The sequence below is a fragment of the Engraulis encrasicolus genome, unplaced genomic scaffold, assembly GCF_034702125.1.
Source record: "Engraulis encrasicolus isolate BLACKSEA-1 unplaced genomic scaffold, IST_EnEncr_1.0 scaffold_103_np1212, whole genome shotgun sequence".
NCBI classification, from domain to species: Eukaryota; Metazoa; Chordata; class Actinopteri; order Clupeiformes; family Engraulidae; genus Engraulis; species Engraulis encrasicolus.
In genome coordinates this window covers 152,501-177,500 of record NW_026944504.1, presented here as the reverse complement: position 1 = coordinate 177,500, position 25,000 = coordinate 152,501, and the positions used below count along the sequence as shown (strand labels likewise).

At 45.0% G+C, this 25,000-nt stretch overlaps 1 protein-coding gene across 2 annotated transcripts in view; it reads left to right on the top strand.

Annotated features, from left to right (window-relative positions):
- Positions 1-11,465: 11,465 nt before the first annotated feature.
- The window catches only part of LOC134441965 (CTP synthase 1), a 26,266-nt gene continuing 12,731 nt past the window's right edge, over positions 11,466-25,000 (top strand). For both annotated transcript variants that reach the window (XM_063192346.1, XM_063192347.1), the window contains exons 1-8: positions 11,466-11,651; positions 13,896-14,087; positions 15,041-15,211; positions 15,639-15,739; positions 21,281-21,397; positions 21,487-21,570; positions 22,385-22,465; positions 23,573-23,724. In XM_063192346.1, coding sequence (XP_063048416.1) covers positions 13,922-14,087; positions 15,041-15,211; positions 15,639-15,739; positions 21,281-21,397; positions 21,487-21,570; positions 22,385-22,465; positions 23,573-23,724 — 872 coding nt within the window. In that variant the 5' untranslated portion in view covers positions 11,466-11,651; positions 13,896-13,921. The remainder of the gene's footprint in view (positions 11,652-13,895; positions 14,088-15,040; positions 15,212-15,638; positions 15,740-21,280; positions 21,398-21,486; positions 21,571-22,384; positions 22,466-23,572; positions 23,725-25,000) is intronic.

Sequence of the window (25,000 nt, the reverse complement as noted above, 5' to 3'; positions counted from 1 at the left end):
CCCGCATGTGTGAATCATTTAAGTATATCCATATAATAAGCGGGTTAACTTTCGGCGAGTCGGTCGCTTTGTGGAATAGCAGCACTTCAGAGAGAACAAGACCCCTCCGCTCCGCGTCGGGGTCTAAAGATTCTCTCTGTCGTGCTGCTATTCCACGGTAGCGACCTTCTCGCCGAACGTTAACCCTTACATAACAGACGTCCGAACGTTGGGGAGCCCCGTTGAAATGAATGGAGCATTCGACAGATGACGTCACAACCATATAATAAAATACATTAATGTATAGAGGGGGGGGGGGGGGGGGGGGGGTAACTGTAATACACATTGGAGTTGATCTCCCGGGCCATAGCCTATAAAATGGCCCCCGGGCCTGAGTTTCACATCCCTGGCCTAGGCTGTTTAGGCCAAATAAAATGACCCCCAGGCCTGAGTTTCACATCCCTGGCCTAGGCTGTTTAGGCCAAATAAAATGATCCCCGGCGGTGGGCCTGAGTTTCACATCCCTGGCCTTGGCTGTTTAGGCCTGACACCAGGTTGGAAAAAACACCAACAAACGGTTTGAAGACAATCAGATACGATATACATATAATGGAACGTGACATTGAGACAAAAGTTAATTTGCCGTTACTGTGGCTATTTTTGGTCAGTTTTTGGTCAGTTATGCATTGGCCACGGTGTAGTAGGCCTACGGGGGCCTGGCCTTGCCTGAGGACACGAGTGGATGGAAAAAACTCCCTTGCGCACGGTGTGTTGGACATTTTGACATTAGTAAGCCATTTTTGACACAGCCTCCTTCTTCATTAATATCTATTTTTCAGGTCTAGCGTCGGCTACCTCCAAAGATGGCTGCCACGGATTTCTGTGAAAAGGGGGCGGGGGGGGGTCACCTCTTGTCTAGTGGTGGACTAATTCGGCCGATGGTCCGTTATTTCACCCGTAGCCTGATACAAATGAAGGCCTACCCAACTAGCCTACATCACATCTGCAGATGATATTACAACAGCAACAACACAGGAGAAAATGTAGCCCATGCTATACCAGACTGGAATTATATTGTTTTATCACACGATATCAACAGCATCTAATGAAAATCTAAACAGGGTTAAGGGTGTTGGCCGTTTCAAAACGCGGCTGTGACAATTCACAAACTTGTAGGCAACATTAACATGAGCGTAGGCTTAAACTGTTGCCCAGCAAGTTTTCAAATCCTTACATAACATTAAGAATGACTTTTGTTCTCGAAAATGTCTAGAAATATGTCACAACCCTGCCCTGACCTGCCCTGCAATCCGACATGCATTGTTGGCCTTGCGTATTCTAGGCCACATTCTCCCTGTGCTGCTGCCATCTGGTGGCCGTGTTTCGGACCTACACCACAACACCAGCAACCAGTCACCAACCATGGCCTGGCTGCAGCTGCTTCCCATTTGCCAATCACCCTGTTTTAAAACCAAGCCAAGGACTATTGTCATTGCAAGATTGTTTGCCTACAGCTCCGGACATTCTCTGCTCTTGCTCATGCCCCGCCAAGTTCTCTGTTTGTGCTCTGATTCCACGTGAGTTTTTGTCAAAGACTTTGAACCTTTTTGGAATTTTTTTTGGACATTATTCTGTGACTCTGATCTGTGTTTTTGGACTTATTGCCATACCTGAGCCTTTTGAGTTTTTGCCTGTGATTTTGCCACGTGAGGTTTTTCTCTGTTTTTGTCCTGTTTTTGGACTTTTTGGGACTTTTTGCCATTTTCCTTTTTCTGTGTTTTTTCTCATTTTTCGCTACCTTTTTGCCACGTGTGCCTACACTGCTTTTGAAGATTTTTGTGTTTGCCTAAAATTTTTGCCTACCTGTGCTCTGAACTCTGACCAATTTTTGACTACGTTTTTGCCTACGCCCCTTGTACCGTTGCCTGTGAACTGCCTGTGTCTCGACCCATGCCTGTCCCTGACATTGAATTGCCTCACCCCTGCCTGCACCTTTGCCCTGAAATAAATACACTTTTGATTGACATTTTTGTCTCCTGTCTGCTCCTGGGTTCCCTAGCTCTCTTTGGCCACACGGCCCTGACAGAACAATCTTGCCAACATGAACCCAGCAGACTTGGAGATGGTGAAAAATGCTGTAAAGGAACAGGGAGCCATGCTAGGAACTCACCAGCAAGGCATTGTTCAAGTCAATAATAACCTCGAGACTGTTGCTGAACAACTTAACTCCCTCTCTGCGCAGGTGCAACAACTTTTGTCCAATGCCTCTCAGTCTCAGCCGACCCCCCCACAGGCTAGTGCAGCTCCATCCACGCCGGCCACACCCTCTCCATTCAGAGAACCTAGGCTTCCAACTCCTCAGCCCTACGATGGTAACCCTGACAACTGCCGTTCATTCCTCTCTCAATGTTCTTTAACCCTGGAGCTCCAGTCTCTTGCTTTCCCCACAGAACGTTCCCGAGTAGCCTTCCTCATAACCCTCCTCACTGGCAGGGCCCGGGAATGGGGTACTGCTGTCTGGGACGCCAATGCCACCTGCTGCTCATCCTACAAGAGCTTCACAGACGAGATGAAAAAAGTATTCGACCGCTCCCACTCAGGCAGAGAGGCTGCAAGAGAGATCATGGCCCTCCGTCAAGGTACCCGTTCCGTTTTTGATTATGCCATTGAGTTCCGCACTCTGTCTGCCTCATGTAAATGGAATGATGATGCCCTGTATGATGCTTTCCTGAATGGCCTGAGTGATTCGGTCAAAGATGAACTTGTCCCAAGAGAGTTACCCTCCGAGCTTACAGAACTCATGGACCTGGCTGGACGCATTGATGCTCGTATCAGGCAGAGGAACCGGGAGAAGACTTCATCCTCTCTTCGACTGGGTGTGAAGGCTCCTCCACCTGAATGCCCTCCTCCTGAACCAATGCAGATTGATCGTGCTCGGGTTACCCCAGAGGAGCGCCAACGCAGACGAGATACAGGTGCCTGCTTCTATTGCGGAAAGGTGGGTCATTTTGCTCTTACCTGCCCCCTAAAAGACAAAGCCCGTCAGTGAGAATAGGGGTCCTGGCGGGCGCGACCACTGACCCTTACCCTGTTCAACGCTCCTACCTCTCCATCTCCCTTTCACATGAGGACAAGAGTCATGCTCTTCAAGCTCTTATTGACTCAGGTGCTGACCGTAATTTAATTTGCTCGGCTACAGCACAAAGACTAGGAATTCCTCTATCCCGTCTTGAGAACCCCCTCTCTGTCCTAACCCTCAATGGCAACAGCTTGGGCACAATCACCCATAGAACTATTCCTGTCACATTAAGAGTCTCGGGAAATCACTCAGAGTTGATCTCCTTCCACGTCATGAAAGATTCCCATGTCCCCATAGTTCTTGGATTCCCCTGGTTGTCAGTGCATAACCCCCACATCAACTGGTCTGACAACAACATCTTAGGATGGAGTGCATTTTGTCTATCCTCATGCCTTGGCTCCGCTTTCACCACTGTTCAATCCCCTCCAGCTCCTGAGGAGTTTCCTGATCTGTCAAATGTCCCCAAGGAGTATCTGGACCTTAAGCCTGTGTTCAGCAAGTCCCAAGCTGTGTCCCTGCCCCCGCATAGGCCTTATGACTGTGCCATAGAGCTCCTTCCCGGCACTTTTCCACCCAAGGGCAGTCTGTATTCTCTCTCCCCCTCTGAAAGAGATGCCATGAAAAAGTATATTACAGACTCTCTAGCTGCCGGAATCATCCGCCCGTCGTCTTCACCTGCTGGAGCTGGATTCTTTTTCGTGGGGAAGAAGGATGGGTCCCTGCGTCCATGCATTGACTATCGAGGGCTAAATGACATCACGGTCAAGAACAGGTACCCCTTACCCCTCATGTCTACTGCCTTTGAAATCCTCCAAGGGGCCTCTGTTTTTTCTAAACTTGACCTAAGGAATGCCTACCACCTCGTCAGAATTAGAGAGGGCGATGAATGGAAAACCGCCTTCAATACCCCTACGGGTCATTATGAATACCTGGTGGTCCCTTTTGGTTTGACTAATGCCCCGGCTGTTTTTCAAGCTCTTGTCAATGATGTACTGCGAGACTTCCTGAATGTTTTTGTTTTTGTTTACCTTGATGATATCCTTATATTTTCACCCTCCCTTGAAGCCCATAGGCACCATGTCAGGCAAGTTCTCCAGCGGCTGCTGGAGAACAGACTTTTTGTAAAGGCGGAAAAATGCGAATTCCACAGAGATACTGTATCCTTCTTGGGCTTTGTCATCTCCCCCTCCAGGATACAGATGGACCCCCTGAAACTGAAGGCAGTTAAGGACTGGCCCACACCCCCCTCAAGGCGAGCACTCCAACAGTTCCTGGGATTCGCAAATTTCTATCGGCGGTTCATCAGAGGCTACAGTTCCGTGGCTGGACCTCTCACCGCACTCACGTCCACCAAGACCTCCTTCCGTTGGAGTGGGGAGGCTGAGAAGGCATTTGCGGATCTGAAAAGTAGGTTCACCTCTGCACCCATTCTGACCATTCCTGACCCGTCTAGCCAATTTGTTGTGGAGGTTGACGCCTCTGAGTCAGGTGTGGGGGCCATACTGTCACAGAGGTCCTCCAAGGACAACAAACTTCATCCATGCTCCTTCTTCTCTCACCGTCTCTCCCCTGCAGAGAGGAATTATGACATTGGGGATCGGGAGTTACTAGCTGTCAAGATGGCATTAGAGGAGTGGAGGCATTGGCTAGAGGGAGCTAGCCCCCCTTTTATTGTGTGGACAGACCACAAGAATTTACAATATCTATGTACCGCCAAGCGTCTGAATGCTAGACAAGCAAGATGGTCTCTTTTTTTTTCACGGTTTAATTTTTCTCTCTCTTACCGCCCCGGCTCCAAGAACACTAAGGCTGACGCCTTATCCAGACAGTTCTCCTCAGCTTCGGAACCCCACTCTCTGCAGACCATCCTTCCTTCAGGATGCTTGGTGGGGGCAGCCCTACTGGGGATTGAGGTCATCGTCCAAGAGGCCCAGAACCAGGAACCTGGACCAGGTAATGGACCCTCTAACTGTCTTTATGTGCCTTCAACTGTCCGCTCTCAGGTGCTGGAGTGGGGACACAGTTCTAAGGTCGCCTGCCATCCTGGGGGCAACAGAACCATGGCAATGATCGAACAACGTTTTTGGTGGCCATCTATGAAGAGAGATGTTCAGACGTTTGTGGCTGCGTGTGATGTCTGCACCAGGAATAAGTCAGGTAACAGGCCCCCAGCAGGTCTGCTGAGGCCTCTCCCTGTGCCTCATCGTCCATGGTCACACATTGCTGTGGATTTTGTGACTGGGCTTCCCAAGTCTGAGGGAAACACATGTATTCTGACTGTGGTAGACAGATTCTCTAAAGCTGCTCACTTCATAGCTCTACCCAAGTTACCCTCGGCTAAGGAGACTGCTGAACTGTTAATCCTCCATGTTTTCCGTCTGCATGGCCTACCCACTGACATTGTCTCCGATCGGGGCCCACAGTTTTCTGCCCAGTTCTGGAAAGCTTTCTGTAAGCTAATCGGTGCCTCTCCCAGCTTGTCCTCAGGTTTCCATCCTCAGACCAATGGACAGACAGAGCGGGCAAACCAAAAGCTGGAAGTTGCACTCAGGTGCATGACCTCCCGGGACCCCGCGTCATGGAGCAAGACGCTGCCCTGGGTTGAATATGCGCACAACGCCCTGCCTACGTCTGCTACAGGCCTCTCCCCCTTCCACTGCTGCCTGGGGTACCAGCCCCCGCTGTTCCCCTCTCAAGAGGAAGAGGTCGCCGTCCCTTCGGCTCAGGCCTTTGTGCGTCGCTGCAAGTCAACGTGGGCCCGAGCCAGGGTTCAACTCCTGCGTTCCGCTGCTGCCTGCAAGCTTCAGGCAGATAAGCGCCGGTCCCCAGCACCGAGGTACAAGGCGGGCCAGAGAGTGATGCTGTCCACTCGGGACCTTCCTGTTAAGACCACCTGCCGCAAGCTGCATGCAAGGTTCATCGGCCCCTTCACGATCACCAAGGTAATCAACCCATGCTCTGTACGTCTTCGTTTGCCACTGACTATGCGCCGCATTAATCCCACGTTCCATGTCTCTCAACTCAAACCCCTTGTCTCGAGCCCCCTATCCCCTGTCCCTACCCCCCCTCCTCCTCCCAGGGTGCTTGACGGCGGTGAGGTGTTTGCTGTGAGGCGGCTCCTGAAGGCCAGGCCGCGTGGCAGGGGTTTCCAGTACCTGGTCGATTGGGAGGGCTACGGTCCTGAGGAGCGCAGCTGGGTCCCTGCCCGGTTTGTGGTGGACCGCACCCTGATCGCTGACTTTCACCGGCAGCACCCTGAGGTCCAGGCTGGGACGCCTGGTGGCGTCCGTAGGAGGGGGGGTCCTGTCACAACCCTGCCCTGACCTGCCCTGCAATCCGACATGCATTGTTGGCCTTGCGTATTCTAGGCCACATTCTCCCTGTGCTGCTGCCATCTGGTGGCCGTGTTTCGGACCTACACCACAACACCAGCAACCAGTCACCAACCATGGCCTGGCTGCAGCTGCTTCCCATTTGCCAATCACCCTGTTTTAAAACCAAGCCAAGGACTATTGTCATTGCAAGATTGTTTGCCTACAGCTCCGGACATTCTCTGCTCTTGCTCATGCCCCGCCAAGTTCTCTGTTTGTGCTCTGATTCCACGTGAGTTTTTGTCAAAGACTTTGAACCTTTTTGGATTTTTTTGGACATTATTCTGTGACTCTGATCTGTGTTTTTGGACTTATTGCCATACCTGAGCCTTTTGAGTTTTTGCCTGTGATTTTGCCACGTGAGGTTTTTCTCTGTTTTTGTCCTGTTTTTGGACTTTTTGGGACTTTTTGCCATTTTTCCTTTTTCTGTGTTTTTTCTCATTTTTCGCTACCTTTTTGCCACGTGTGCCTACACTGCTTTTGAAGATTTTTGTGTTTGCCTAAATTTTTTGCCTACCTGTGCTCTGAACTCTGACCAATTTTTGACTACGTTTTTGCCTACGCCCCTTGTACCGTTGCCTGTGAACTGCCTGTGTCTCGACCCATGCCTGTCCCTGACATTGAATTGCCTCACCCCTGCCTGCACCTTTGCCCTGAAATAAATACACTTTTGATTGACATTTTTGTCTCCTGTCTGCTCCTGGGTTCCCTAGCTCTCTTTGGCCACACGGCCTTGACAAAATATAACAAAATACAATCAATTTACCGGAATGAAAATGTTGAAAGCAAAGTCTCGTTCGTGTGAAGCTGCTGTAGGCCTACTTTCGGTTTGACTTGAACTTCCTCATTCTGGTTGAAGCTTGATGATGACGCCTTCTGTTTTTTTCCTCAACTTCTTTCACAAGAACATGCCCCACGTTGACGTCCTGTTCAGTCAACTGCAGAAGAGGAACTGACTCCGTCTTCATCAGAGGGGCCATGCAGACATTTACTCGCCGCTTGCAGGATATCAGGTAGACCCAAATCAAGATTCAAGATTCAATAATTTATCATTGTCAAAAAGGCAACGACATTGTGTTTGGGGTACAATACTTAGCAGCAGCAGGTTTTCAAGTAAAGTGCAATAAGAGGTAAAAGTGACACCAGTGCTTGAGTGTGTTGGATGAGGGAAGGCACTGTCCCTTCCTTGGTTGAGGATGTTCAGGATGTTCAGGAACCAGCCCCAAAGAGATGAGGAGGAGAGGAGAGGAGAGGAGAGGAGACCTGTTCCCCAAAGAGATGAGGAGGAGAGGAGAGGAGAGGAGAGGAGGAGAGGAGACCTGTTCCCCAAAGAGATGAGGAGGAGAGGAGAAGAGAGGAGAGGAGAGGAGAGGAAGAGGAGGAGGGGAGGAGAGGAGACCTGTTCCCCAAAGAGAGGAGAGGAGAGGGGAGAGGAGAGGACAGGAGACCTGTTCCCCAAAGAGAGGAGAGGAGAGGAGAGGAGAGGAGAGGGGAGGAGAGGAGAGAAGAGGAGAGGGCAGGAGAGGAGAGGAGAGGAGACCTGTTCCCCAAAGAGATGAGGAGGAGAGGAGGGGAGAGGAGAGGAGATGAGAGGAGAGAAGAGGAGAGGAGACCTGTTCCCCAAAGAGATGAGGAGGAGAGGAGAGGAGAGGAGAGGAGAGGAGAGGAGAGGAGAGGAGAGGAGAGGAGAGGAAAGCAGAGGAGAGGAGAGGAGAGGAGAGGAGAGGAGAGGAGAGCAGAGGAGAGGAGAGGAGGAGGAGAGCAGAGGAGAGAGGAGAGGAGAGGAGAGGAGAGGAGAGCAGAGGAGAGGAGAGGAGAGGAGAGGGAGAGGAGAGGAGAGGAGAGGAGAGGAGAGGAGAGGAGAGGGAGAGGAGAGGAGAGGAGAGGAGGAGGAGAGGAGAGGAGAGGAGAGGAGAGGAGAGGAGAGGAGAGAAGAGAAGAGAAGAGAAGAGAAGAGAAGAGAAGAGAAGAGAAGAGAAGAGGAGAGAAGAGGAGAAGAGACCTGTTCCCCAAAGAGATTGGTTTTAACGTTTTGTCATGGGTTTAAAGGGGTTTTTTTTCAGACATATCCCTTGATTTCGATAGTTGAAAAAATGAAAAAGGAACCTCTAAGATGTAGCCTAATATATGAAATTAAAAACATTTCTTGCTACCTGGCTATCACTGTGCAGTAGTAGAACACATCTTGAAACACTATTTTTTATCTTGCATTTTTATTTTGTATTTTACTCACAATAGTTACATCTATGGTATTCGGGTCGTTTTCGACCCGTATATAATTAACATAGAGAATCGAGGGAACTGTAATGAAGGAGCTGTGATGGAGTGGCCATTGTGGATGTGTGCTGACTCTGGATTTGTGGTGTAGTGGTCAGAGACCCGGTTTTGATTCCCAAAAGGTCAGAGTTTGAGTTCCAGTGGGACTAAAAATGGTGTTAAAAATGGTGTTAGAAATGGAATGGCTGATTGAGGCCCTCTGAAATGTACCTATTGTGTGTCAGGTGTAATATCAAGTGAGGAATGATAGGTGTCCCTGTGCAAGGAACCCCACCCCCAGAAGCATAGATGAAGCATAGATGATGGGGCGCACTGCATGGGACAAGCCAAACCAATGCATCACGTGTGTGTGTGTGTGTGTGTGTGTGTGTGTGTGTGTGTGTGTGTGTGTGTGTGTGTGTGTGTGTGTGTGTGTGTGTGTGTGTGTGTGTGTGTGTGTGTGTGAGTGAGTGAGTGTGTACATGCCTGGCAAAATATAACTCCAGTGCTGTGGGCAGAATGATTTATTGCAGGTGAGGCATGACAGCTCATCCACATCGCGGAATCACTCTGCCCACAGCACTGGAGTTACGTTTTGCCAGGCATGTACACACACACACACACACACACACACACACACACACACACACACACACACACACACACACACACACACACACACACACGCACACACGCACACACGCGCACACGCACACACACACACAGCTGGTGTACTTGATAGACCTATTTTAATATTTATTTTTCTTCAAAATGCTACTATTACTATGTCAGAACGCTATAAAGGACTTTTAGAAAAAGCACAACAAATACCTCCTCTTAATGTATGTTCTCTACAAGTCTTCTGTTGTCCAGTCTTGCACTTTAAATGTCTGTATGAGCACTGTCTATGTCCATACTGTCTTAAGTCCATGTATAAGTACTGTCTATGTCTATACTGTCTATGTCCTTACCTAGATTAGTCTATGTCTGTATGGGAAAGCAAGAAACGTAATTTCAAATTCTTTGTATGACCAGTGCATGTAAAGAAAGTGACAATGAAACCAACTTGACTTGACTTGACTTGAATCTAACCTCTAACATCACCAACCTTTGTCCTCCTCATTGTCATCAAAAACTTGATCTTAAAACCCCTTAAGATGTGGCTTTATAAATGTGTTGTTACCAGGATGGTAATGATCAAGTCGTGGTGCATTACTAAAGGGCCCGTGTTGTGTCATAGTATTGTAGTGCTGTGGTAGTTACATTTCAATGTCTATTACAGCGTGCCACTGGAGGTACGGCGCGCATTAAGGGGCTACACCCGTGTGATTGTATATCTTCTCTCAATTTTTTCACCCTGGAAATGGGACACAGGCACAGAGAAAATATGCTAGCCACCTCACATTGTATTTATATAACCCTGAAAATGAATTATTGTTTTCGTGAAATCTCCTGTAAACACTTTTCAGCCCTTATCTGGATTCACACTCTAGTTGAGGCTTACCTTTACAGTGGGGTAACAGTCACTGTAGAGTCATACTTGTACATTTATTACAAGTAAATAATGCTCAATATGTAAACAGAAAACTGTGAGTGTTATTTGAAGGCTATAGTTTGGGCTCGCAATGTATTTGGCACATTCAATTACCATGTTAGCACATTTTTATAAACTATTTCATAGCCAATCTTTAGCAAATCATCATCATACATAATGAAAGCGTGAATATGATCCAAATAAATAATTTGAAGGATCCATGTGAAATCAGACTCAGATCGGCGAAAATTGATATTTTTTATCTTCTTATGTCTTTTTTCTTGTCATACAATAGTCAAAATACTTTTAGAACCCTACTTAGATACACTATTCCATTGTTAAATGAGAGCATGCTGAACTATGCCCAGACTAAATTGATCCATATGCTGAAATGACGCACAACCCCCACCCCCTTTTATACATATTCTCATGATGTCATGCTGCCCCATGAGCTCAAATGATTGGTAGATGAGCTGGCAATATCTATTTTACCTAGCAGTTCATTTCTTATTTCAGTTTTGGCTGTAATGATTGCTCTATAAGCTACTTATTATGAACCGGGTCGAAAACGACCCGAACACCACAAGTGCTATATTTTTTGATACAGCATTACAGAATTTATGAAAAAAAAAACGTTTTGCTTTATTTTGTTTAAATAGAGGTGGCTGACAAAGTCAAAAATCCTTGACACAAGAAACTAAACATAAGGGGCTCATTTACACAGTCAAAGTTGAAAACGGGTCGGTTACGACCCGAAGACGAGGGATAGACTAATTAGGTCAAGGTCTAGTGTGAATGCACGTGTGTAAAATAGCCTATATATAATATAATATAATATAATATAATATAATATAATATAATATAATATAATATAATATATAAAATTCTAGGTTACTTTTGGTATCATCGGTATTGATTTGTCAAACAGACATAGGCTTCAACATTCATGAATTCATTTCACAGACCCAAACATGCATTTTTATTTTTTTATGTAGGCCTAGGCTTACGTTTTTCTAAGTGCCCAAGTTTGTCTTTTTGTCTTTTCCCCTATCGAAAACCTCTATCTATATTTTGTTATCTTAATTTATTGGATTTGTCAGTGAACTTTTGTGAATTCTGGTCTCTATGCCGGAGTAGGACTGATCAGTCCTAAATAATATGTGCAAGAATGCGTATTCTCCGCGCAGACTTGATTTCCGCGATGGTCCTGTTGACTACCAGCGTCTTTCCCGAGTTGCGCCAGTTCTAGTTGTAGTAGTGTGGCCGGCGGCAGCACGTGTGGAGGACGCATGAAGTCTCCTTTCCCCGCATGCGAATTTCGATTGTTTGCATCAGTTTTGCCACTCCGATTAAAGTGATACAAGGCAGTATCACCAACTGAATTTCATTTTTTATTCGATACTGTTTCAACTTGGTAACGTTTTTTTTACAGGTGAGTCCGCCAAAACAATTGACTTGCATTACATTGGAAGGACAATGTTACATGATGTCCTCTCCTCACTTGCAGTGCCTTTGTTTATAGTTGATGACATTGTGTAGCCTTTACCCTCATGATTTGTATGACTACGGCTACTCGGTTTATCGTCAGGGGCATACACGGAAAGCGTTATGATATTGTTTACTGAGCATGCTAAACAAAACTAGCAGCTTCGTCTTAGCTTGGTAGGCTACTGTGGTGGTAGGTTACAGCATCATGATGCTACAGCCAAAGGTCTAGCCCGCTAATTCTCCTGATGGTAAATACATCAACAGTTATTATCGATGCACAGCTGATGACCTATACTACACCAAGAAGTTGCTTCAGTTTTCTTATAAAATGAGGACTCCAGGCTCTTCTGTCATATGATTTACCTCTAAACTTAACCTGGTTTACTCCTGAGTCAGCTTTGTATAGTGCAGGCCCATGATGGCTAAAAGACATCCACACGTATCGATGCCCCCAGCTGATGGTAGAAGAACTAGCAAAATTGCTGACTTCATCATTCCGTGGAAGGATATTGTATTGTTGAACCATCGGAGTGTTTCCAAGATATCAGCAAAGCTGCTAATCTTTACACGTCTTGTTGTTTAGTATTATCGCTGTTTTCGCGCTAGAACTAGTTGAGACACTCAGTCGCGCATGTGTATCATGTCCAGTTGTGGCAGCAGGCTCATTTGTATGTTGTTATTACGCGTTATAATTGCTATTACTTTGTTCTTCTCACATGTTAACCTTCACACTTTACGGTAGCCTACATTACATTGCGTAATTAACAGTAAAATAGCGCGTCGGTGACCACATGGAGCAAAGACCACGTTACGACCACATCGCCGTGTGGTGATGAAATCTCCGTGGAATGTGGATTTGATGCAGATCAGATAAAAACGCGTGCCCTGCAACAATAGGGGAATTGATCGGGGGGCTATATTACTCACAAGCTGGTTCAGGAGACAGTAAACCAGGTTAAGTTATGAGTTAAATAATCTAATGGAAGAGCCTGGCGTCCTCATTTTATTAATAACACATAGGACTCCAGGCTCTTCTATTAGATGATTTACCTCTTAACTTAACCTGTTTTGCTCCTGAACCAGCTTTGTAGTATAGGCCTTGGGACTGTTCGCTATTTATGCTGTAATCATATTAGGAATGCCTACAGGCTATATTACACCGTAGTCATGTACACCAGTGTTTCCCAACCAGGGGTAGGCCTACGCAAGCACACTGCAGGGGGTACTTGGAAAAGTGTTATTATTATAACAAATGTATGGAGCAGTCACATCAGGGCAGACAAAATTATATAGAAAATTAATTAGGGGGTACTCATGGCACAACTAAGATGCTTAGGGGGTACGCAAGACCAAAAAGTTTGGGAAACACTGATGTACACCACCTACTCCCTCCAATATCGTGGTAAATAGTTTGACCACAGCTCAGTAGAAATGCTGTTTGATATGAAATGTGACGCTGATCCGGCTTGTAAGCATTTCTCACGAAGACCTTAATCTGTGTTTATACCAACAAAGTCCCTACTGGGGTCACTGCTGAAAGAGCATTTTTTTCTTTCACCATTTCGAGGTTACATAAGGTGTGCGTGTGCGTGCGTGCGTGCATGTGCGTGTGCGTGCGTGCATGTGTGCATGTGTGCTTGCGTGCATGTGTGCTTGCGTGCATGTATGCGTGCGTGCGTGCATGTGTGCGTGCGTGCATGTGCGTGTGCGCGTGCGTGCGTGCGCTCTTAACACTCCACTCTCCATTCTTGTAGTTCTCATCACATGACTTGTATTTCCCCATTTAATATCATTTCATTTCATTTGTGCTTTAATTCCAGTGTGCAGGTCGACATCCATAGCCATGAAGTACATCCTGGTGACAGGCGGTTAATTAATGATACTCTACATTACTCTACTCTACTCTACTCTACTCTACTCTACTACTCTACTCTACTCTACTCTACTCTACTCTACTCTACTCTACTCTACTCTACTCTACTCTACTCTACTCTACTGTACTCTACTCTACACTACTCTACTCTACTCTACTCTACTCTACTCTACTCTACTCTACTCTACTCTACTCTACTCTACTCTACTCTACTCTACTCTACTGTACTCTACTCTACTCTACTCTACTCTACTCTACTCTACTCTACTCTACTCTACTACTCTACTCTACTCTACTCTACTCTACTCTCTCCAGTGCGCAGGTCGTCGTGAGCCGTAGCCATGAAGTACATCCTGGTGACCGGCGGCGTCATCTCGGGCATCGGGAAGGGCATCATCGCCTCCAGCGTGGGCACCATACTCAAGTCATGCGGACTACACGTCACCGCCATCAAGATAGACCCCTACATCAACATCGACGCCGGCACCTTCTCACCCTACGAACACGGTAAGAGAGAGAGAGGGGAGGCGGGGGGAGGTGTGAATGACTACACGTCACCGCCATCAAGGTAGACCCCTACATCAACATCGACGACGCAGTAGGGGTGTGCTCAAAATATCGCTATCGGGATATATCGTCACAGGCCTCTTCACGATACGCGTATCGTATCGGAGGTGTCCGTATCGATACTTCATTTAATAGCATATTGAATTTTGAATGCTATACAGCAACTGCCAGACATACTGTTTTGTCTTTTACATTCACTACAGTGTAACTGTTGCTCTACAGAAAAAAGTAGCATTTGGTCCTCTAAGTCTGTTTTCGAAAAAAATGAATAAAAACAAAAAATGAAGGTCTAAAGTATTGCGATACTCATGTGGGAGGGCGAGAGAGACGGAGGGATTTAATGAGGAAATGCTGAATCTTGTGTTGTCAGAGCAACAGCTTGAGTGTGGAGAGAGGAAGTCCACATTATTAGATGCTTAGAGATAGATGGAGAGTTTAGAACAGCAGGATGCTGTGAGATAGATGGAGAGTTTTGAACAGCAGGAGTCGAGATAGATGGAGAGTTTTGAACAGCAGGATGCTGTGAGATAGATGGAGAGTTTTGAACAGCAGGAGTCGAGATAAAAGCTGACTTGACTTGAAGATCAACACCTTTTTACTCATCGTCCTGTTTATTTTGGAGGACGACTTCATTTTAGAATCCTCCAAGTTGGAACGGAAGTTAACTCGTTAACGTGTTTACTTGTTCCGCAGGTGACGTGTTTGTGCTTTTTAACTCGTTAATGTGTTTAATTGTTCCGCAGGTGACGTGTTTGTGCTTTTTAACTCGTTAACGTGTTTACCTGTAACGCAGGTGAGGTGTTTGTGCTTTTTAACTCGTTAATGTGTTTACTTGTTCCGCAGGTGACGTGTTTGTGCTTTTTAACTCGTTAACGTGTTTACCTGTAACGCAGGTGAGGTGTTTGTGCTTGACGACGGCGGGGAGGTGGATCTGGACCTCGGCAACTACGAGCGCTTCCTGGACATCCGGCTCACGAGGGACAACAACCTGACGACCGGCAAGATCTACCAGTCGGTCATCAACAAGGAACGCAGAGGAGATTACCTGGGCAAGACTGTACAGGGTGAGTTAGATTACTCTACTAGATTACCTGATCAAGACCGTTCGACGACGGGCGCAGAGTCTCTGAGAGGGGGGCGTGGACTCGCATAGACAGAAAACGGACGGACGCAGATTCTATGCGTCCGAAGCATAAATCTAGCTTAAGATTACCTGGACAAGACCGTACAGGGTGAGTTAGTTTACACTACTCTACTCTACAGGGTGAGTTAGTTTAGTCTACTCTACTCTACAGGGTTAAATAGTTTATACTACTGCACTGTACTACAGGCTGAGTTAGTTTACACTACTGTGCAGGGTGAGTTTTCACTACGTGTGTGTGTGTGTGTGTGTGTGTGTGTGTGTGTGTGTGTGTGTGTGTGTGTGTGTGTGTGTGTGTGTGTGTGTGTGTGTGTGTGTGTGTGTGTGTGTGTGTGTGTGTTCCCCTATAGTGGTGCCCCACATCACGGACGCGATTCAGGAGTGGGTGATGCGTCAGGCTCGGGTTCCGGTGGACGACGATGACGTAGAACCTCAAGTGTGTGTGATCGAGGTGAGAGACAGACCAGTAGTGTGTGTGTGTGTGTGTGTGTGTGTGTGTGTGTGTGTGTGTGTGTGTGTGATCGAGGTGAGAGTCAGACCAGGATTTCTGGAAAGCGTAGTTGCTAGCAGTTAGCAGCTTCAGTAGTTGGCAATGAGAAATTGCATTGCAACCAACAAAATAGCTAACATGGTTAGCAACTACGCTATCCAGAAATCCACCCCAGTACTTTTGGCTGTTTTTTTGCGTTTGTTAGTTTTTACTGCACATTGTGTGTGTGTGTGTGTGTGTGATTTTTGTCAATGTGTGATCTTTGCTTAATTTTACTGAACATTAGAGGTTGGTCAAATACCATTTTAAACTTCTGTGCTAACCCTTGTTGCGTCGCTACATTAGAGGAAGAGAACCGGGAGCTTGGTGTGAAGACTTTATTTTCAGATTTCCTGACACTTTGCTAGAGCTTCTTCTTAAATGTAAACGGTAACTCACATTGAGGAGTCACAAGACAGATTAGAGACTATATTGACTCTTTAAAGATTAACAGGAAGGTTTTTGAAGGAATTTGTTGGTGAGGAGGCCGTGCAGAAGCAATAAATTCTCAGCCTATTTTCTGGCTGGAGACGGAGCGTGCTCTCTGGCTGTGTACCAGACAGTAGAGTATGTAGCTCTGCTCCGCCAGGGGGGGCTGATGCTACACACACACACTGTCTGGCGTGAACCAGGCTAATAGTCCACGGGCCAGGTGAGATGTCGGTACCACTCAGAGGGGCAAAGGTTGCTTATATTTTTTGAAAAGATACATGTCTGAAGTTAACATTTTTGTATGATAACCCTTCTGGAAGTACAGCCAAGTTAGGGTTATCAGCCGTTAAAGTAACACCCCCCCATCAAAAATAAAGGTTTTTAAGATGGGTGCCTGTCTTTCTACTGGCCCTTGTTTAAGACATATAGGGATGGTTAATTTTGTTATGTGTGGTATCGTTGCGAAGGGGAGACTCTGAGCTTTCATCCGACACCTTTCGAGAACATTTTGGTTAAGTATAGCCCTCCCTGCAGCTTTTCAAACATTTACTCAGACACATTTTTTTCAATTTTCGCCGATATCATCTCGTCTTTTCATACTGTGGCATCAGGGAGCATCAGAGAAACCTATTTAAAACTCTAAAATATTGTCTTGAGTATCAGGATTCTGAAAATATATCCTTTCACTATGTTATCCCATTTTTAGGGGGTGATTTTCAGTCTTGTATCAGGCATGCCACTTTTTTGTTGCTGTTTTTTTTGTGTGCTAATGTCTCGTATAGTCAGGCCTTTTTGAGACATTCTGCAGTTGGTTATCATAGCTTGTTATATATCATCAGGGAAGCCGACAGGGGGGGACAAAGGGATGTCTTGTCCCGGGCCCAGGGACAGAGGGGGCCCAGAATTTGATCCTTATTACATTGTATGTATTGAATTTGGGGCCCTTTCCGATGTCTTTGTCCCAGGCCCAGCCAAGGCTGTCAGCGACCCTGTATATCATATGAAAGCTTGGATTGTATAGTATACAGATATGACCATATTTGGTGTACCTATTTGCATAGTAACCTATTTGCATAGCAACGGTTGCCAATTTGTTGTTATGACTGAAACTTCATTATATGTCCAAAATACCTCAAGACGTTTCAACCTTGAAGATGAATTTGAGTGGTAACCGTAATATATCTGACTCCCACTCCACTTTTCTTTTTTACACTGCATTGTACATGACCCCACACTACTCTATCAGTTCCATGTAGTGGTAAACTGGCAACGCTTCTAGGGCCATTCTGCAATTGGTTATCATAGCTCATACACCATATTAAAGCTTGGAGTTTGCAGTGTATGGGATATTATGATATATTTTGCTGTACCTATTTGCTTGGCAACGCAGGTAAAGCATTTTCCTTACCAACCAGCATCAATGATACAGTTTCCCAGCGATTCCATTGTGTAATGATACGTAAATCCTGACCACCTGTCCTAATATCAGTGTTGTGATGCAATACATCAAGAGGTTATATACAACGTCTGCAACATATGTGATAATGGCCCATTTGATGTTAGTCTACCAACCGAAATCATAGCAAATGTGTGAGAAATACAATAGGCCTTTAAACATATCGTGTCAACTTTTGTAGACATATTGTGTCATGTTAAATATGACTTAAAAATGTTTGGTTACTACATGTCAGACATACATGTATCTTAATTTTACATGTGCTTAGCAGAAGAGATGGGAAAAGAGTTGAAGTTGTACTCAAGTGAGCGTAGGCCTATCTTTCTTAAATCTTACTCGAGGGGTAAGTAAAAGTCATGTACTCATCCAAAATCTGCTCAAGTATAGGTAAAGTAGTTCAAAAAAAGTACTGAACTTAAAATGTAATTTGATGAAAAATAGTTCTTTGTTACTTTCAATTAGATGTCCTCTAGTGGCCTAGGCCTCTTTTTTTGGTCTTTTATGGCTCATTTTGTGACAGGAAAGGATTGGCGAGAGAGAGAGGCGGCAGTCTGGTGCCCTATCTAGCGGTCCATGCCTAGTCCTTCTGAGATGCTCTTCATTTAGTGGTTTTGTTTAGTCAATAATGACACATCTGGTGTTCCCAGACAGGCCCTCTTGCAGGAAATCCAGCAGGTCTATCATCTACAAACCTAAAGGCCAACTTCAGTCTTGGGTAGTGATTTGAACAGGCAGCAGGGCTTTGTTGCATCTGGCATTGGAGACCTAGACTGTATCAGAGGTGTCATGATTTATAGCAAAATGTAAAAACTGTCTGTGATATAACAGTTGAAGATCATGAAGAAGTTGAACATATTGCAAAGGAAGAGTGAGGGACAATACCATCAGAAAAGTACAAAAAGCTCATTGATGAATGAAAAACATGTTTGGAAGCTGTCATTGTCATTGTGCACCCAAATACTACTGGTGAGGACTGTATACTGACCATTCAGAAGACAAAAATATAATTTCAGCAGGGGATGTTTTCTTGGCACACGTTGGGCCCCTTTGTACCAATCAAGCATCATTACAATGCCCCAGTCTACTTGAACGTTGTTGCAGGCAGTTAAATGGCTTCTTATTGAAAAAGGGGTAGGCTACAGCCCAGTACCCAGCCCAGTACCAGCCCAGCAAGGTGTACCTAAGTAGCAGGTAAGTGCACATCTTCTTTGTGTATGCATTTTTTCTTTCTAAAGTGGTATGTATGTGGGATTTCAACCTGCAACCCTCTGATCTGATGTCCATCTCCTGAACCACTACGCCACAATTGCCCCATGTGCTGTTATAGTATGTGTAACATGGCTGTTATGTAACTGTATGAATGCCACAGTTGGTCCTACTCTCTACATTTACAGTGCATGTGCAGGGAGTACTATTCAGTGTGATATGTGGTTCTGTGCTATTGTGACATTAGCACATGTAGAGTAGCAGGGCAATAACAAACCCATTACATCTACTGTGACTACCAGGTTCATAGAGGTCAATGCTCAGCATGGTCTCCTATTGTAATGCACTGTACTCTACTGAACTATACTCTACTGTACCATACAGTTCTCTACTCTACTTCACTCCACTCCATTGTTCATTACTGCTGCTTGGGTCTAGGGATGGGTATCAGTGTATGCCTGGAAAGTGAGCTGCAGTTGCTCAGTTGGTACACCAAGACAAGTGAATACAGCAGTACATGTATGCATGTTGCTTCATCGGTGGCATGGTGTAGTAGTTGTTGCAGCAGTATGAAGTTCAGAACTTGTGCTGTCTTTGCAAAGCTCTGATGACATTGTACCCCACTCTTCCTTTGCAAACCTCTTCATGATCTTCACCTCAAATCAAGTGTTCTTGCAGAGGGTTTTTAAATGTTGCTGTAAATCATGATACATGTGGTATGACCAAGGTCTCCAGGAGGAGAGAAGTGCTGCAAGTTCTCGAATTAAATAAACAAGTTTTTAATGTGACAACTCGAGAGTGTGCAGCACTTATCTCCTCCTGCAAGTGTGCAACTGCACTCAGGACCCGCCAGGTTAGTGGGGGGATTAATTAACCAGTGCTCTCCACCATCCTCTTCCATGACTGAGGCACCCCAATTATGGTACCGTCCCGCTGCACTGCTGCCTTTCGGATGCCCTTTGGGGGCTGCCCCCTTGCACGGGTGAGGCATAAATGCAATTTTGGTGTGTGTCGTGTGCACAGTGTGTAGTGTGTTGTGGCGGGCTGTGTCACAATGTGAATGGATGTAGGAGTTAACTAGTTGAACTTTCACTTCACTTTCTACTACAAAAGACTACTAAAAAGGGACAAGTTAAGGGATGAGTTTATGTTGTGTTTATATACAATTGCTATGATTTCAGTTGCAAGACTAATATCATAGGGGACATTATCACATATATTTCTGGTATACAACCTCTGGGCGCATAACAACAATATTTTAGGATATGACACAATGGAATCACTGAGAAACTATATCATTGATACTGGTTATGGAAAATGATTTGCCTAGTTAACATTGCTCTGCAAACAGGTACACCAAATATATGATAATATATGAATATGCTACCCACTCCAAGCTTTCATATGGTATATAACAAGCTATGACAACCAACTGCAAAATGCACCTAGAGGTATTGCTTCCTGAACTTTATGAGAAAATGGTAAAACTGTGTTTTGAAAAAAATACCATGCCTCATACAAGACTGAAAATCACCCCCTAAACATGGGATAACATAGTGAAAGGATACATTTTCAGATTCCTAATACTCGAGACAATATTTTAGTTTTTAAAATAGGTCTTTCTGATGCTCCCTGATGCCACAGTATGAAAAGACAAGAGATGGTATCGGCGAAAATGGAAAAAAATGTGTCTGAGTAAATGTTTGAAGAGCTGCAGGGAGGGCTATACTTAACCAAAATGTTCTCAAGAGGTGTCGGATGAAAGCTCAGAGTCTCCCCTTCGCAACGATACCACACATAACAAAATTAACCATCCCTATATGTCTTAAACAAGGGCCAGTAGAAAGACAGGCACCCATCTTAAAAACCTTTATTTTTGATGGGGGGGTGTTACTTTAACGGCTGATAACCCTAACTTGGCTGTACTTCCAGAAGGGTTATCATACAAAAGTGTTAACTTCAGACATGTATCTTTTCAAAAAATATAAGCAACCTTTGCCCCTCTGAGTGGTACCGACATCTCACCTGGCCCGTGGACTATAACTTTGCTAGTCCTGCCCCTGAAACTTTTAGAGAGGTGTGGTTTTAGAGAGGCGTGGTTTTAGAGAGGCGTGGTTTTAGAGAGGTGTGGTTTTAGAGAGGTGTGGTTTTATTTTAGAGAGGTGTGGTTTTAGAGAGGCGTGGTTTTAGAGAGGCGTGGTTTTAGAGAGGCGTGGTTTTAGAGAGGTGTGGTTTTAGAGAGGTGTGGTTTTAGAGAGGCGTGTGTGTGTGCTCTGCTTTCAGCTGGGTGATATTGAGAGCATGCCGTTCATCGAGGTGTGTGTGTGTGTGTGTGTGTGTGTGTGTGTGTGTGTGTGCTCTGCTTTCAGCTGGGTGGTACGGTGGGTGATATCGAGAGCATGCCTTTCATAGAGGCCTTCCGGCAGTTCCAGTTCAAGGTCAAGAGGGAGAATTTCTGCAACATACACGTCAGCCTGATACCCCAGGTAACACACACACACACACACACACACACACACACTCTAACTGCCTCTCCTGTTCCTCACACACTAACTGCTTTTCCTCCCACCTCCAGCCCAGTGCTACTGGAGAGCAGAAGACGAAGCCGACGCAGAACAGCGTGCGGGAACTACGAGGCCTCGGACTGTCACCTGACCTGGTGAGTGGCAACCTGTCTCCCACGGCAATAAGCATACTGTTTCCTTCGGCAACAATTATACCGTCTCCCATGGCAACAATTATACTGTCTCCCACGGCAACAAGCATACTGTCTCCCACGGCAACAATTATACTGCCTCCCACGGCAACAATTATACTGCCTCCCACGGCAACAAGCATACTGTCTCCCACGGCAACAAGCCTACTGTCTCCCACGGCAACAAGCCAACAAGCATACCGCCTCCCACGGCAACAAGCATACCGTCTCCCACGGCAACAAGCATACTGTCTCCCATGGCAACAAGCATACTGTCTCCCACGGCAACAAGGCAATAAGCATACTGTCTCCCACGGCAACAAGCATACTGTCTCCCACGGCAACAAGCATACTGTCTCCCACGGCAACAAGCATACCGTCTCCCACGGCAACAAGCAGTCATTCATAAGTCAGCCAAAGAAAAAGGGAGAAAAGGGCAGAGGTACTCTGAGATTTGAGGAAAAATATTTTTAAAAAGCTTTTAACATAACATGACAAATCTGTTTTAAAACACATGGGCCAATGTCTCCTGTCCAGATCATGTTGTATTTAACTGTCTCCTATCTTCTCTCCAGATCATGTTGTATTTAACTGTCTCCTGTCTTCTCTCCAGATCATGTTGTATTGAACTGTCTACTATCTTCTCTCCAGATCATGTTGTATTTAACTGTCTCCTGTCTCCTGTCACCAGATCATGTTGTATTTAACTGTCTCCTCTCTTCTCTCCAGATCATGTCGTATTAACAGTATTTAACTGTCTCCTGTCTCCTGTCTCCAGATCATGTGTCGGTGTGCGACGCCGCTGGACAACTCGGTGAAGGAGAAGATCTCCATGTTCTGTCACGTGGAGCCCGAACAGGTAGGAGCATAAAATAACATTTCCTATCGTTTTCAAGAGCAACGGCGGTATTTAATTCCTAAAGCAGTTATGTTTTCAAGAGCAACGTCAGTATTTAATTCCTAAAGCAGTTACGTTTTCAAGAGCAAAGTCAGTATTTAACTTGGATTGCAATGGACCTGATGGTATTTGCTAAACAGATTAAATTAATTAAAATATAAAATGCTGGGTGGGGTGTTAGTTTGCACGTGTGCTGTTGCATGTGTGTTTGGGCAACATGTCATCATGCAAAGGCGTATCTATGACACGCTGATTTGAACCCACTATCGTGTGTCCAATACGCATTTCCAAGTTAAAGCGTGCTCCACAACGCCCTGTGACAGGTTAGGTTTAGAGATGGTTTTGGTTTAGGCACAATTTAGGTAGAAATTCGCCTAATCTCGCTGTTCTTGGCAAAAGTAAAGCAGCAGAAACATTGCTTTACTGACAGGTTAGGTTTAGGGATGGTTTTGGTTAGGGCACAGCAAAGCATATTTGCGTTTAGTAACAGAAATGCGCTGTGACAAAACAAAATCGCGGACAGGGCGGGAAAACTGTGCAAACCTTGTCACGTGTCAAATGTGCATGAAAGCACTTTACCGTTGCGTTGAGGAGCACGCCTTAACTTCAAAAGGCGTCGCACCAACACGCTGAATGCACTATAGTGCTGTAGCATGCGATACATACACTAAAACATGGTGACAGCCTGCATGATGACCAGTGGTGTAGTCTACACTAAAACATGGTGACAGCCTGGTGGGGGTGTATTTCTCCATTTACTATGTCCCCTCTCTTTGGTCTGTCTGTCTGTCTGTCTGTCTGTGTTTGTCTGTCTGTCTGTCTGTGTCGTTGACCATGTCCTCTCCTGTCCTCTCCACTCCTCTCCTCTCCTCTCCTCCTCTCCTCTCCACACTCCTCCTCTCCTCTCCACACTCCTCCTCTCCTCTCCTCTCTTCTTCTCCTCTCCTCTCCTCTCCTCCTCCTCTCCTCCTCCTCTCCTCTCCTCTCCTCTCCTCTCCTCTCCTCTCCTCTCCTCTCCTCTCCTCTCCTCTCCTCTCCTCCTCCTCCTCCCCTCTCCTCCTCCTCCAGGTGATCTGTGTGCATGACGTCTCCTCCATCTACCGTGTTCCTCTGCTCCTGGAGGACCAGGGCGTGGTCGGCTACTTCTGCCGTCGTCTGGACCTGCCCATCGAGATGCGGCCGCGCAGGATGCTGGCCAAGTGGAAGGAGATGAGCGACAGGTACGCTGGATTACTTTACATCACGATTACCATATATATCATGATATGGATTACTTAACATCACGATTACCATATATATCACGATATGGATTACTTAACATCACGATTACCATATATATCACGATATGGATTACTTTACATCACGATTACCATATATATCACGATATGGATTACTTTACATCACGATTACCATATATATCGCGATATGGATTACTTTACATCACGATTACCATATATATCACGATATGGATTACTTTACATCACGATTACCATATATATCACGATATGGATTACTTTACATCACGATTACCATATATATCACGATATGGATTACTTTACATCACGATTACCATATATATCACGATATGGATTACTTTACATCACGATTACCATATATATCACGATATGGATTACTTAACATCACGATTACCATATATATCACGATATGGATTACTTAACATCACGATTACCATATATATCACGATATGGATTACTTTACATCACGATTACCATATATATCACGATATGGATTACTTTACATCACGATTACCATATATATCACGATATGGATTACTTTACATCACGATTACCATATATATCACGATATGGATTACTTTACATCACGATATGGATTACTTTACATCACGATTACCATATATATCACGATATGGATTACTTTACATCACGATTACAATATATATCACAATTTGGATTACTTTACATCACGATTACCATATATATCACGATATGGATTACTTTATATCACGATAACGATATATATCACGATATGGACTACTTTATATCACGATATGGATTACTTTATATCACGATAACGATATATATCACGATATGGGTATCTTTATATCACGATAACAATATATATCACAATATGGGATACTTTATATCACGATAACAATATATATCACGATATGGGTTACTTTATATCACAAAAACAATATATATCACGATATGGGTTACTTTATATCACAAAAACAATATATATCACGATATGGGATACTTTATATCACAAAAACAATATATATCACAATATGGGTTACTTTATATCACAAAAACAATATATAACACGATTTGGATTACTTTACATCACGATTACGATATATATCACGATATGGATTACTTAACATCACAAAAACAATATATATCACGATATGGGATACTTTATATCACAAAAACAATATATATCACAATATGGGTTACTTTATATCACAAAAACAATATATATCACGATATGGGTCACTTTATATCACGATTACGA